A 12,569-nucleotide genomic window follows, 5' to 3' on the forward strand; every position below is an offset into this window, starting at 1 on the left:
CAATAAAGTAATTCTACTGCCAATGTTTAGCTATGGAGATTGCATGGTTGTGTGCTCCATTTTATACACCTTTCAGCAACAGGTTTAGCTGAAACAGCTGAATCCACTAATTTGGGGTGTCCACATACTGTTTTACATACTGTTGTCCTTCTGAAAGGTTCTCCACAAAGGAACTCTGGAGATCTGTCAGAGTGACCATCGGGTTATTGGTGGTTCCAAACTTCTTCCATTTAAGAATGATGGAGGCCACTGTGTTCTTGGGGACCTTCAATGCTGCAGACATTTTTTGGTACCCTACCCCAGATCTGTGCCTCGACACAGTCCTGTCTCGGAGCTCTATGGACAATCCTTTTGAACTCATGGCTTGGTTTTTGCTCTGACATGCACTGTCAACTGTGGAACCTCATATAGACAGGTGTGTGCCTTTCCAAATAATGTTCAATCAATTGAATTTACCACAGGTGGACTCCAATCAAGTTTTAGAAAAAGCTCAAGGATGATCAATGAAAACAGGATGCACCTGAGCTCAATTTCGAGTCTCATAGCAAAGGGTCTGAATACTTAAGTAAATAAGTATTTCTGTTTTTTATTTTTAATACATTTGCAAACATTTCTATAAACCTGTTTTGACTTTGTCATTATGGGGTATTGTGTGTGGATTGCTGAGGGAAAAAAGTAATTTCATCAATTTTAGAATAAGGCTGTAACGTAACAAAATGTGCAAAAAGTCAAGGGGTCTGAATACTTTCCGATGGCACTGTAAATATGTCCTGTATATCGGTCTACTTCCACAATGTGTGATCTTCAAGATGGGTCACTCAACCGAGACTTCTCTTCTCTGTGTCACGGAGGCTCTCCGCACTGCCAAAGCTGGCTGACTCTCAACTGTTCTCATTCTCCTAGATCTATCCTCTGCCTTCGACACCGTGAACCATCAGATCCTCCTCTCCACCCTCTCAGGGCTGGGCGTCTCAGGCTCTGCACACTCTTAGATTGCATCCTACCTGTGTCTGCACCACATACTATCCCTACTGGTGTCACCCAGGGCTTGGGTCTAAGCCCTCTCCTCTTCTCTCCATACACCAAGTCAGTCAGCTTCGTCGTATCCTCACATAGTCTCTCCTATCATTGCTATGCGGACGATACTCACCTACTTTTCTTCTTCCCCCCTTCTAACACCCAGGCAGCCTGGCAGATATCTCAGCTTGGATGTCAGCTCACCACCTCAAGATCAACCTCGACACGACAGAGCTGCTCTTCCTCCAGGGGAAGGCCTGCCCGCTCAAAGAACTCTCCATCACGGTTGACAACTCCACAGTGTCGCCATCCCAGAGTGCAAAGAACCTTGGTGTGATCCTGGACAACACCTGGTCGTTCTCTACTAACATCAATGCAGTGACTCGCTCCTGCAGGTTCATGCTCTACAACATCTGTATAGTACAAGCCTACCTCACACAAGAAGTAGTGCAGGTCCTAATCCAGGCACATCTGATCTCCTGTCTGGACTACTGCAACTCGATGTTGGCTGAGCTCGCCGCTGGTGCCATCTAACCCCTGTAACTTATTCAGTATGCTGCAGGCCGCCTGGTTCTCAACCTTCCCAAGTTCTGCCATGTCACCTAGCTCCTCTGCACACTCCAATGGCTTCCAGTCAAAGCTCGCATCCACTACAAGACTTACAAAATTGACAAATTAAGCACTGGTTTTGGGTCAGGCCCTCGGGGCAGCTGTCCTCACACTTCCCCCTGTACAGGTAGTGGCCTGGTTGGCAGCGAGTGCGGAAGTTCCTGTTGAAGCAGGAAACACAGTCTTCCCTGCACTCCGAGACACAAACAGGGACCATGGTTCAAGTGGACGTGTCGGTTGACTATTTACAGTTGAAGTCGGAAGTTTACATACACCTTAGCCAAATACATTAAACTCAGTTTTTCACAATTCCTGACATTAGTAAAAATTCCCTGTCTTAGGTCAGTTAGGATCACCACTTTATTTTACAGCGGAGCTCTTCAAGCAAACAACAGAAGTAAGCGTAATGTACGGAATAGATCTTAGATATAGCGGCATGATATGATAGATTGTATATTACAGCTGGTTTAGATATCTTGTTGATCATCACCTCTACCATAGTATAATCGACCACTGCTGATGTTCAGATACGTCAACTCAGATACCTACCAATGATACAGTATGTCTATTCAGGGGTAGCCAGTATCCTAGTCCTGTAAATTTCGTGATTAACTTTATGGGACAATGCTGTTTCGGACTCTAGACACGTTCCAACAAACTTGTCCTTACAGCGATTAATCTTGTGTGTCGAACGCCGTGAACTCATTTCGGGCCGCGCCGCTCATGTCGCTGCAGCCTATGAACCAGGCTTTGCGTTCGCTAGTGGACGTGCAGTCAGGTTCTGGTCATGAGTGCCTATATTCTTCTGGCACCTATGTTCTCGATCAACTCCTCACATGACTTTCCAGCGTTTCTCGCCGTCAGCAATTGCGCACCTCGTATATATAGGGCTGATTCGAGACTAGACTCAAATCCATGTCATGCGTCAATGTTGCGACATGGACCCACCAGATGAGTTCCCACATTATCGCTTCTGGACTCATTGTCGTCTGCGCCCCCCTACTATCCGTGTACGCTTTATAGCCATTGAGTGCCTCACGTAAGCTTGCTGAAGCTCCTTTCTTCTGGTCCAGTTGCTCTAGTGTGTCGGGACCGACCCAATGTCGCTGCGCAACAAAGCTTTAACTCCCTGACGTGTGATTACTCTTAGACTTTGTAATCTGTGCTTTCCTAAGCTACAATTCCAGCACATTATTAATGTCTTTCTTCCTTGGTTGTTATCGCTCTTCTATCTTTTTACGCTCATGTTCATTACGGCAAATCAATCATGCGAGTCTTATGGGGGCATAAGTCCATGCGGCCGACCCTAGGCCTTCCCCCTTCTGCAGGCTCTAGGAGCACCCCCACAACATGATGCTGCCACCCCATGCTTCACGGTTGAGATGGGTTGTACTCGGCGTTGCAAGCATCCCCTTTTTCTCACTAACTAAGATGGTCCTTATGGCCAAACAGTTCTATTTTTGTTTCATCAGACCAGCGGAACATTTCTCCAAAAAAAGTACAAATCTTTTGTCCTCACTCAGGTGGCCGTTGCAACCGTAGTGTCTGGCTTTTTTTATGGCGGTTTTGGAGCAAGTGGCTCACTTCCTTTGAATTCTGAGCGGTCTCATTCAGGTTATTGTCGATATAGGACTCGTTTTTACTGTGGATATATAACTTTTGTGCCTGTTTCTTCAGCATCTTCACAAGGTCCTTTGCTGTTGTTCTGAGGGATTGATTTGCACTTTTCGCACCAAAGTACGGTTCATCTCATAGGAGACAGGAGACGCGTTGTCTAACTTCTTCCTTACATGCGGTTTATTATATGACCGGCCGTGCCGTTTGAATCCCATGGGACTATGTATATGACTTGGCACCTGTACTATTTGTTTGTGTACAGAACTAAAGAATAACCGATCACTAGTCCCGATCGAGTACTCTTCAGCATTGATTGAACACTTGCTGCCAAGTTCTCGAATCGAATAAACTTAGTGGTAAAGGTCTACACACTTGATGTTTTCTCGACTCACGGCTCCTTCTGGCTGGATTTCTTGTTCGAGTGCTCTCCACTGTCAAGCAGTACAGAGCGGCAACCATTGGCCAACTGAGTATTTGAAGGTTAAGGCCTTGAAAAGTAGATGATAGCCTTAAATACACCACGACATTCCAAATTCAATCTCAAAATGATGCATAGTTAGCCTTTCGACAGTTCTTCTAAAAGCACATGACAATAATTTTCTGGAATTATTCCAAGCTGTTTAAAGCCAGCGAACCTTAGTGCTAATGTAGAACTCTCCTGACCCCAACTGGAAATTGTGAATACAGAGATCTATAATGCCAGTGAAATTAATCTGGTCGGTGTAATAACATATTGTTGGGACAAAATTATCTTGTGTCATGCATGCACAAAGTGAGTATGTAACTAACTCGACTTTCCACAAAACTATCGTGTATTAAAGCAGAGATATGTGACTGGCTTGACAATAATTAGTTTCAGTGGACTCGCACAGCCTAAGTGTATGTAAATAACTCTCCGACATCACACTGCTCACAGCTATGATGCTGGTTGTCGCCTGTGCTCTGGGGATGTGGAGTGTGAGCGTGCAGTGAATACTGTTTGTATAAATATAGGTCCAGTGACAAGGTGGCGAGATACTCCGAAATCAGAAGATGACTATCGTTAGGCTGACGGGGACTTTCCCCGCACTCGGTTACCCATCTTCTTGGAAGGTTAGTGGGAGGCATGCGGTTATATATTACAACAGTTCGTTGTATGCGGATCTCTACCTGGGACACACCTAGTCGGGCGTCAGTCCACCACAAGCTCTAAGAAGTTGACGAATGTAGCCTTCCTTCTTAGCAAGGGGGAGGGGCCCATTAGAACGTCACATTGAACCATGAAGTATTTATTACCGAGATCAGCCTACTTATACTTGGTTTCTGAAATTGCGTCCAACAAACAAGGCTGTCAGCAGCATTTCCAGAGGCGTTTGACGTGGATGTGTGATCTTTATTTTGAGGACGATAACCCTAAAGCACGCTGGGCAGAAACAGCGGGCAGCTGTGATACTAGCGACGAGTCAGAAAGGACCGTAAAGATTTGAGGTACCCACCTAGATGGGTGATCTCCCATACACTTTCTCCACCAATCCTACATATTTCTACATTACAGAGAGAGTAGTGTATTTTCCCCCAGTGACATTATCAAGAACCTGGTATAGCCATGTTTGTTCCCGCGCTTCTCTCCCCTGCCAAGCAAACAGATCGGTATAACACTTCTGATAGTCTTAGATCATGCTCATATAAACTCTTGGCTAGCTGGTACGCAAGCTAAGCTGGTCGTTGCATGCGCTGTTATGGAAAACAATAGGTTATTGCGCTGTTCCGGCAGCTCCCATCTGAAAATAATCCATGTGCTTGTATGGTTTTGCTGTCTCGGCGTGACCACTCTGCATCCGGGGCGATCACGCTCTGAAGACAGTAGCGCAGGACAGCTGCTAGTACGTCGAGCTGGCTCTCCTAATAGAACTTCGTCGTGTGTGCTGCCAGCGAGTTGTGGGGGTAGGTGGGGGGCAGGGGGCGGTGCATGACACTCTCGTCAGACGCAGCTGGGGAGTGGCGTAAGTCAGGCCGGCTTCGCATAAAGGTCCGACGGGTGGGGTTACACACCCAGAAACCCCATGCTAACTGTGAATAGAAACAAGGAGAGGCTAAGCTCGCTGGAACACCAAATCAAATTCACCAAATCTGGAAACAACCCAGCTGGAGGTGGGGGAAAGCAAGAGGATAAGGAGGGAGACAATGGGGGATGAGAGAGAGAGGTGGAGAGATAGACACTGGTTCAAATTGTTGATTTTCATGCCAAGCCACCAAAATATGATTGAGCATGAGGCTAAGGCATACAGTAAAAAATATACTATGCATCAGTCCATTAGTAGAATTGCAGTACATTGTGTCTTGTGTGAATGTTCTTCTCATCATAATAAACCTGATTATCACAATGAAGAAAGAACTTAAGATCCCTACAGCAGACCTCCTACAGGGCTCTATAAGAAAAAAAACATTGATCGGAGTGCTAAGAACGCACTCACGTGAAAACACATGCCACACAAGTCAAGTGCCATGGCTTCAGAAACCCCTCTGTAGTAAAAGATGAGTGGGATAACATCTTGACATGCAGATAATGTATGTAGGGTGAATAGGCAAGGGATTTGGGAGGAGTTTGGGGGCAGGCCAATGCCTGGTCTTTGAAGCTTTCATCCTGCAGCTCTGGCCACCGTGACCAACTGTTGATGACAGAGAATATAGGCCTGAGGATGAGGCTCTAGGCTTTCATAAATGCTAGCTGGCTATTGCCTTCGTGACAAGGAAACCGATAGAAGGCACTGTGTGCCGAAACGTTGGTTTAACCATTCAATTGTTGGGAGCATACTGTACATAGTGTGCAACTTTCTTCTTTTACATTTTTTTTTTTAACAAAGGAAAACGTTATTGGCATCGAACACCAACTGTACTGGCCAGAGTACTAAAGAGCATCTTACACCGATTATACCAAACATTAGGAACACCTTCCTAATATTCGGTGGCACGTACTATATGAAGGTATCGAAAGCATTTCACAGGGATGTTGGCCCATGTTGACCCCAATGCTTCCGACAGTTGTGTCAAGTTAGCTGGATGATGGTAGCCTTGGCGCCAGCGTCTATATTTTGTGTCACTCCTCTCAAAATAAGTACATTTCTCTGACAGGGAACTAGGCTAGTATAACAGGAAAAAAAACATTCTAGTCAGCTTGATGGAACATGGCAGGGACAACAACGCCTACACCAGAGATAGATCTACAGAACACAACATTTAATTGGACAGCATATAAAAGCGTTCTAAAAATCTCTGTGCATTGTGGAAATACAACATGACAGACAAAATAGATAAAATGCATAGAGACAAAAACTAGAGACCAAAGAAAAGATTAAAACTGAACATAAAACCAAAAATATAGGTTCAATATATAATTCAGGCCAATCTCACAATTAATAAAATCAGTTGTTGAATCATGTTCTTGTAGAAAGGTCTCTCCTCTTCACCCTCGGGCTTGTTTAAGCAGTTTCTAAGGAAAGACAAGAAATCCTCATTGACATTTGGAAAGTAGCATGATAAAGTCAGGAAACATAAGACAATCCTCTGACAAATGAACTAAAGGAATAGGACATCTCAATGTAGGATATTCATTAATCCACATGACTCGACTATAGCTGTATAACATTTAGCCACCTTGCGAGATATTTGCCGACGTGTACCTGTCCGGCGACACTTTTCCCACGTCGGAGAGCATATCCTTGGATTGTTCTGAGGAAATCGTTATTTGCGTCGCCAAGCACTACCCAGAAAATAATTGCATTCCATTGTTAGACGCTACCCCCCCCCCCCAAATCAAAACCAAACGTTTATTCCATGTTGTGTCTTGCTTAGCTTGCCCACGTGTGTCTTGCACATACATAAAATGTATGCATGCTTGACTACATCAATTCTGCTAAATGGCATATTATTATGATTATATTTTTAGCACGCACACCTGTCTGTTTCACACCTGTTTGTCTAACTAATAAGCCTCGCAATTGAGCAGCAGGATTGATTTGGGGGGGGGGGTGGTAGCATCTAACAATTGGATTCTTTCCTTGGTACTGCTTGGCGATGCATACAACAATTTCCTATAAGAACCATCCACAGATATTTGTATTTGTCCACGTTGCTAAACAGGCACAGGTAGGCAAATATCTCACACGCCACTTCAAAGGTATGCCCTAAGGCAGAATATTACAGTTTAAATAACTGTATATGACGAAGGGCCTGTAGGGCTAACTCACTACCATAAAATCTATGATGTCTATACAGCAACCACAGACATTTGCCCCTCTGTCTATAAAGGACTTTTTTTAAAGGTAACAATTCAATAGCCTCCTGCCTCATCTACATTGTTATGTACTGATCTGAAAACCCATCACATTAGCGGGAACTTGCTTTCACCTGTCCAGGCTATTTCAGATCAGTGCTGATGAAGGAGAGAAAGACCCTTTAGCCCATTGATATGCACCCTGTGTTCTGCCCCCAATGTTGCTGGGAATCCCCATACCTTGGATACTGCTTTGACGTGGTGTGCTTTGATAGTAGCCGATTTCTCCTCAAAAGCTTTCGTCCTCGCCTCTTCTGCGAGGCTATGCAGAAATAGCAGCACGTTCAGCTCAACCTAAAATGGACATTCAAATTCAGGCACTGAAACACATGAAAATTAGAGAACTATCCTACTAGCTAGGCTAGGTTACACAGCTACTATAACGCTAGCTGTATTGCATGTTTACCTGTGCTTGAAAGCTGTTCGTTTTAAAACAAACAGTGCTGTAACGTTTAGCCTAGCTAGCATGTTAGCTAGCTACGAGAGCATTTTCAACAAACATACCATTGCATCTGCGGCTGTGCCTATACGAATGTTGGCTTTCTTCTTCATTAGAGACTTTAATGTAGCCTTGGGCACCCTTTTCAACATATTGCCAAACTTGTAGTTAGCAACATTAGTTAGTTATCCTCAACACGGTGACAGTTGTTTATTTATGTTTTTCAATCTCCCGCGTTACTCACTACCGGCGCATAATGTGACGTCAGGATTTTAAATAACGTTTTATGTTTTGCTTTATAATAACACATATTCATATTGGTTCTCTCAATTGAAAATAAAAAAAGTATATTTATTTAGTTGAGGTGATGGCCATCTAATGCTGCATTCATAGCCAAGTGGGAAGGTGGTAATTACCAGTTATGAAGTCATAAATACCAGTTGGATGCATTCAAGTGCTTTGAACTAGCTTAGAAACGCCGATTCGATAATGGCCAACAAGCTGGGTCAACCATAAACTAAAAGTACATCTATCGTGCTTGTAAAAAATTATAATGTTCCAAAAACATATTAATAGAGTGCTTTTTATAAATAATGTTTTGTTGTTTTTACGCACTGACTTTTGATGGGAAAATGCATATATTGTTTTAATTCACATGAACATTTCTCGCCAATTGGATGGAAACCTAGCTATAGACACCACAGGAGGTTGGTGGCACCTTAATTAGGGAGGACGGGCTCATGGTAATGCCTGAAGCGGAATAGGTGGAGTGGTATCAAATACATCAAACACATGGTTTGAGCCGTCCTCCACTCATCAGCCTCCACTGATAGACACCCTGGAGACTCTGGCAAGTGTGCGAGTCCAGTGTGACTTTGATTATGCCTGCACATTATGGTTCATCAGCAGCCCTAAACATCTAAAGAATAAGCTTCAGACCAGCCCAAATAAGACATGTATTTAAACTCCCCCCTGATACTCATCTGGAGGTCAAGCATTTTAAGCAGCTAGGTTGGCTATCTGTGGAAAAAATAGTAGTATTAATTCAACTTGATCTGGTCAAATCAAATCAAATCAAATTTTATTAGTCACATACACATGGTTAGCAGATGTTAATGCGAGTGTAGCGAAATGCTTGTGCTTCTAGTTCCGACAATGCAGTAATAACCAACAGTAATCTAACCTAACAATTCCACAACTACTACCTTACACACACACACAAGTGTAAAGGGATAAAGAATATGTACATAAAGATATATGAATGAGTGGTGGTACAGAACGGCATGGCAGATGCAGTAGAGGTAGAGTACTGTAATACATATGAGATGCAGTACTGTAGGGTATGTAAACATAAAGTGGCATAGTTAAAGTGGCTAGTGTACATGTATTACATAAAGATGGCAAGATGCAGTAGATGATATAGAGTACAGTATATACATATGAGATGGGTAATGTAGGGTATGTAAACATTGTTATTAAGTGCATTGTTTAAAGTGGCTAGTGGTACATTTTTTACATAATTTCCATCAATTCCCATTTTTAAAGTGGCTGGAGTTGAGTCAGTATGTTGGCAGCGGCCGCTAAATGTTAAGTGGTGGCTGTTTAACAGTCTGATGGCCTTGAGATAGAAGCTGTTTTTCAGTCTCTCTCTGTTTGATGCACCTGTACTGACCTCGCCTTCTGGATGATAGCGGGGTGAACAGGCAGTGGCTTGGGTGGTTGTTGTCCTTGATGATCTTTATGGCCTTCCTGTGACATCGGGTGGTGTAGGTGTCCTGGAGGGCAGGTAGTTTGCCCCTGGTGATGCGTTCTGCAGACCTCACTACCCTCTGGAAGACCTTACGGTTGTGGCGGAGCAGTTGCCGTACCAGGCTGTGATACAGCCCGACAGGATGCTCTCGATTGTGCATCTGTGAAAGTTTGTGATGCTTTTGGTGACAAGCCGGAATTTCTTCAGCTCTGAGGTTGAAGAGGCCGCTGCTGCGCCTTCTTCACAACGCTGTCTGTGTGGGTGGACCAATTCAGTTTTGTCCGTGATGTGTTCACCGAGGAACTTAAAACTTTCCAACCTTCTCCCACTACTGACCCGTCGATGTGGATAGGGGGGTGCCTCCCTCTGCTGTTTCCTGAAGTCCACAATCATCTCCTTGTTTTGTTGACGTTGAGTGTGAGGTTATTTTCCTGACACCACATCGAGGGCCCTCACCTCCTCCCTGTAGGCCGTCTCGTCGTGTTGGTAATCAAGCCTACCACTGTAGTGTCATCCGCAAAACTTGATGATTGAGTTGGAGGCGTGCATGGCCACGCCAGTCGTGGGTGAACAGGGAGTACAGGAGAGGGCTAGAACGCACCCTTGTGGGGCCCCAGTGTTTGAGGATCAGCGGGGTGGAGATGTTGTTACCTACCCTCACCACCTGGGGGCGGCCCGTCAGAGTCTAGGACCCAGTTGCACAGGCGGGGGTCGAGACCCAGGGTCTCGACTTGATGACGAGTTTGGAGGTACTATGGTTTAAATGCTGAGCTGTAATCGATGAACAGCATTCTCACATGGGTATTCCTCTTGTCCAGATGGTTAGGGCAGTGTTGCAGTGTGGTTGCGATTGCGTCGTCTGTGGACCTATTGGGTCGGTAAGCAAATTGGAGTGGGTCTAGGGTGTCCGGTAGGGTGGAGGTGATGATGGTCCTTGACTAGTCTCTCAAAGCACTTCATGATGACGGAAGTGAGTGCTACGGGCGGTAGTCGTTTAGCTCAGTTACCTTAGCTTTCTTGGGAACAGGAACAATGGTGGCCCTCTTGAAGCATGTGGGAACAGCAGACTGGGATAAGGATTGATTGAATATGTCCGTAAACACACCAGCCAGCTGGTCTGCGCATGCTCTGAGGACGCGGCTGGGAATGCCGTTGGGCCTGCAGCCTTGCGAGGGTTAACACGTTTAAATGTTTTACTCACCTCGGCTGCAGTGAAGGAGAGCCCGCAGGTTTTGGTAGGGGGCCGTGTCAGTGGCACTGTATTGTCCTCAAACGGGCAAAAAAGTTGTTTAGCCTGTCTGGGAGCAGACATCCTGGTCCGCCGACGGGGCTGGTTTTCTTTTTGTAATCCGTGATTGACTGTAGACCCTGCCACATACCTCTTGTGTCTGAGCTGTTGAATTGCGACTCGATTTTGTCTCTGTACTGAGACTTAGCCTGTTTGATTGCCTTGCGGAGAGAATAGCTACACTGTTTGTATTCGGTCATGCTTCCGGTCACCTTGCCCTGGTTAAAAGCAGTGGTTTGCGCTTTCAGTTTCACGCGAATGCTGCCGTCAATCCACGGTTTCTCCACAGAATTATCACGGACTCAGCCCCCAGGTACCTATCCAACTATTTATTTATTTATTAGAGATGTCCACCAGCATAATACCGGAGCTGTGTAGCAACCATTTGATGAAAAAGTTGAATGACATTCTGAGATTGTCAAGCCAAGCTTTCGATACTGGGTAGGCCTACAAGGTAGGGAGGGATGTAATTTCTGTTTGTCAAGATTTTTTGTGGCGTTGAAAACGCAAACCATGATATTAAAGCGCCCAAAGTCAGTATTCTTTGTTTATTGGTTGTGTGGTGCATTGGCACTGAAACCTGTTGGTGAAAAAGTGTTGCAAAAATGTACAAAACATTAAGAACACCTGCTCTTTCCATGACATAGACTGACCAGGTGAATCCAGGTGAAAGCTATGATCCCTTATTGATGTCAGTTGTTAAATCCACTTCAAATCAGTGTAGATGAAGGAGGAGGGGAGGAGACAGGTTAAAGAAGGATTTTTATGCTTTGAGACATGGATTCTGTATGTGTGCCATTCAGAGAGTGAATGGGCAAGACAAAAGATTTAAGTGCCTTTGAACGGGGTATGGTAGTAGGTGCCAGGAGCACCGGTTTGTGTCAAGAACTGCAATGCTGCTGGGTTTTTCACACTCAACAGTTTCTCGTGTGTATCAAGAATGGTCCACCACCCAATGCACATCCAGCCAACTTGACACAACTGTGGGAAGCATTGGAGTCAACATGGGCCACCATCCTTGTGGAACGCTTTTAAGACCTTGCAGAATCCATGCCTCGACGAATTGTTCTGAGGGCAACTCAATATTAGGAAGGTGTTCTTAATGTTTTGTACACTCAGTGTATTTTATATAATTATAAATATTGCATCAAAATATAGAAAATCAGATTTCCCCCTAGCTGATCATTGTCTGCAGCCAGCTTCGATCCTAGTGTAGGCCTAATGAACCAGGCAGGGAGAGTGAGCTCGTCCGTGGTGGTAGCCGAACCTTCTGGCCCGTAGCCCTGCGTGGCATCAGCTGGGCCAGAAAAGCATGAAGGGGCAAAGTCGATATCCACGTTTATAAACACAAGGTCACTACAGTTATTGTTATTTCTGGTCGTAAACATTCTTTAGAGTTAATTCTATGAGGGGAGAGGGGCGCATTTTTTTGTTGTTGACACCTTGAGTTGGACAAGCCCCCCCCCCCCCCCCCCCCCCCACCTTAGTTACTGTTCCCTCAGTGTATAATAATAACATGCATATTTGTAACACCTCG

The 12,569-nt window shown here is 44.8% G+C and overlaps 1 protein-coding gene across 1 annotated transcript; it reads right to left on the reverse strand.

Moving 5' to 3' along the window:
* Window positions 1-6,438: 6,438 nt before the first annotated feature.
* On the reverse strand, window positions 6,439-8,242 carry cenpw (centromere protein W). The gene is made up of 3 exons (XM_023974504.2): window positions 8,060-8,242; window positions 7,736-7,849; window positions 6,439-6,712 (listed from the first exon to the last, which is right to left on the reverse strand). The coding sequence occupies exons 1-3, from the start codon at window positions 8,144-8,146 to the stop codon at window positions 6,686-6,688; spliced, it is 228 nt and encodes a 75-aa protein (XP_023830272.1). The 5' UTR covers window positions 8,147-8,242; the 3' UTR covers window positions 6,439-6,685.
* Window positions 8,243-12,569: the final 4,327 nt, after the last annotated feature.

Source organism: Salvelinus sp. IW2-2015, linkage group LG28, assembly GCF_002910315.2.
Source record: "Salvelinus sp. IW2-2015 linkage group LG28, ASM291031v2, whole genome shotgun sequence".
In the NCBI taxonomy this organism is placed as follows: Eukaryota; Metazoa; Chordata; class Actinopteri; order Salmoniformes; family Salmonidae; genus Salvelinus; species Salvelinus sp. IW2-2015.

Coding starts and splice junctions, on each gene's coding strand:
- cenpw (XM_023974504.2), bottom strand. CDS start 8,146: ATGTTGAAAAGGGTGCCCAAGGCTACATTAAAGTCTCTAATGAAGAAG. Junction 7,850..8,059: donor GCACAGCCGCAGATGCAATG/GTATGTTTGTTG, acceptor TGTCCATTTTAG/GTTGAGCTGAACGTGCTGCT. Junction 6,713..7,735: donor ACGTCAAAGCAGTATCCAAG/GTATGGGGATTC, acceptor GTCTTTCCTTAG/AAACTGCTTAAACAAGCCCG.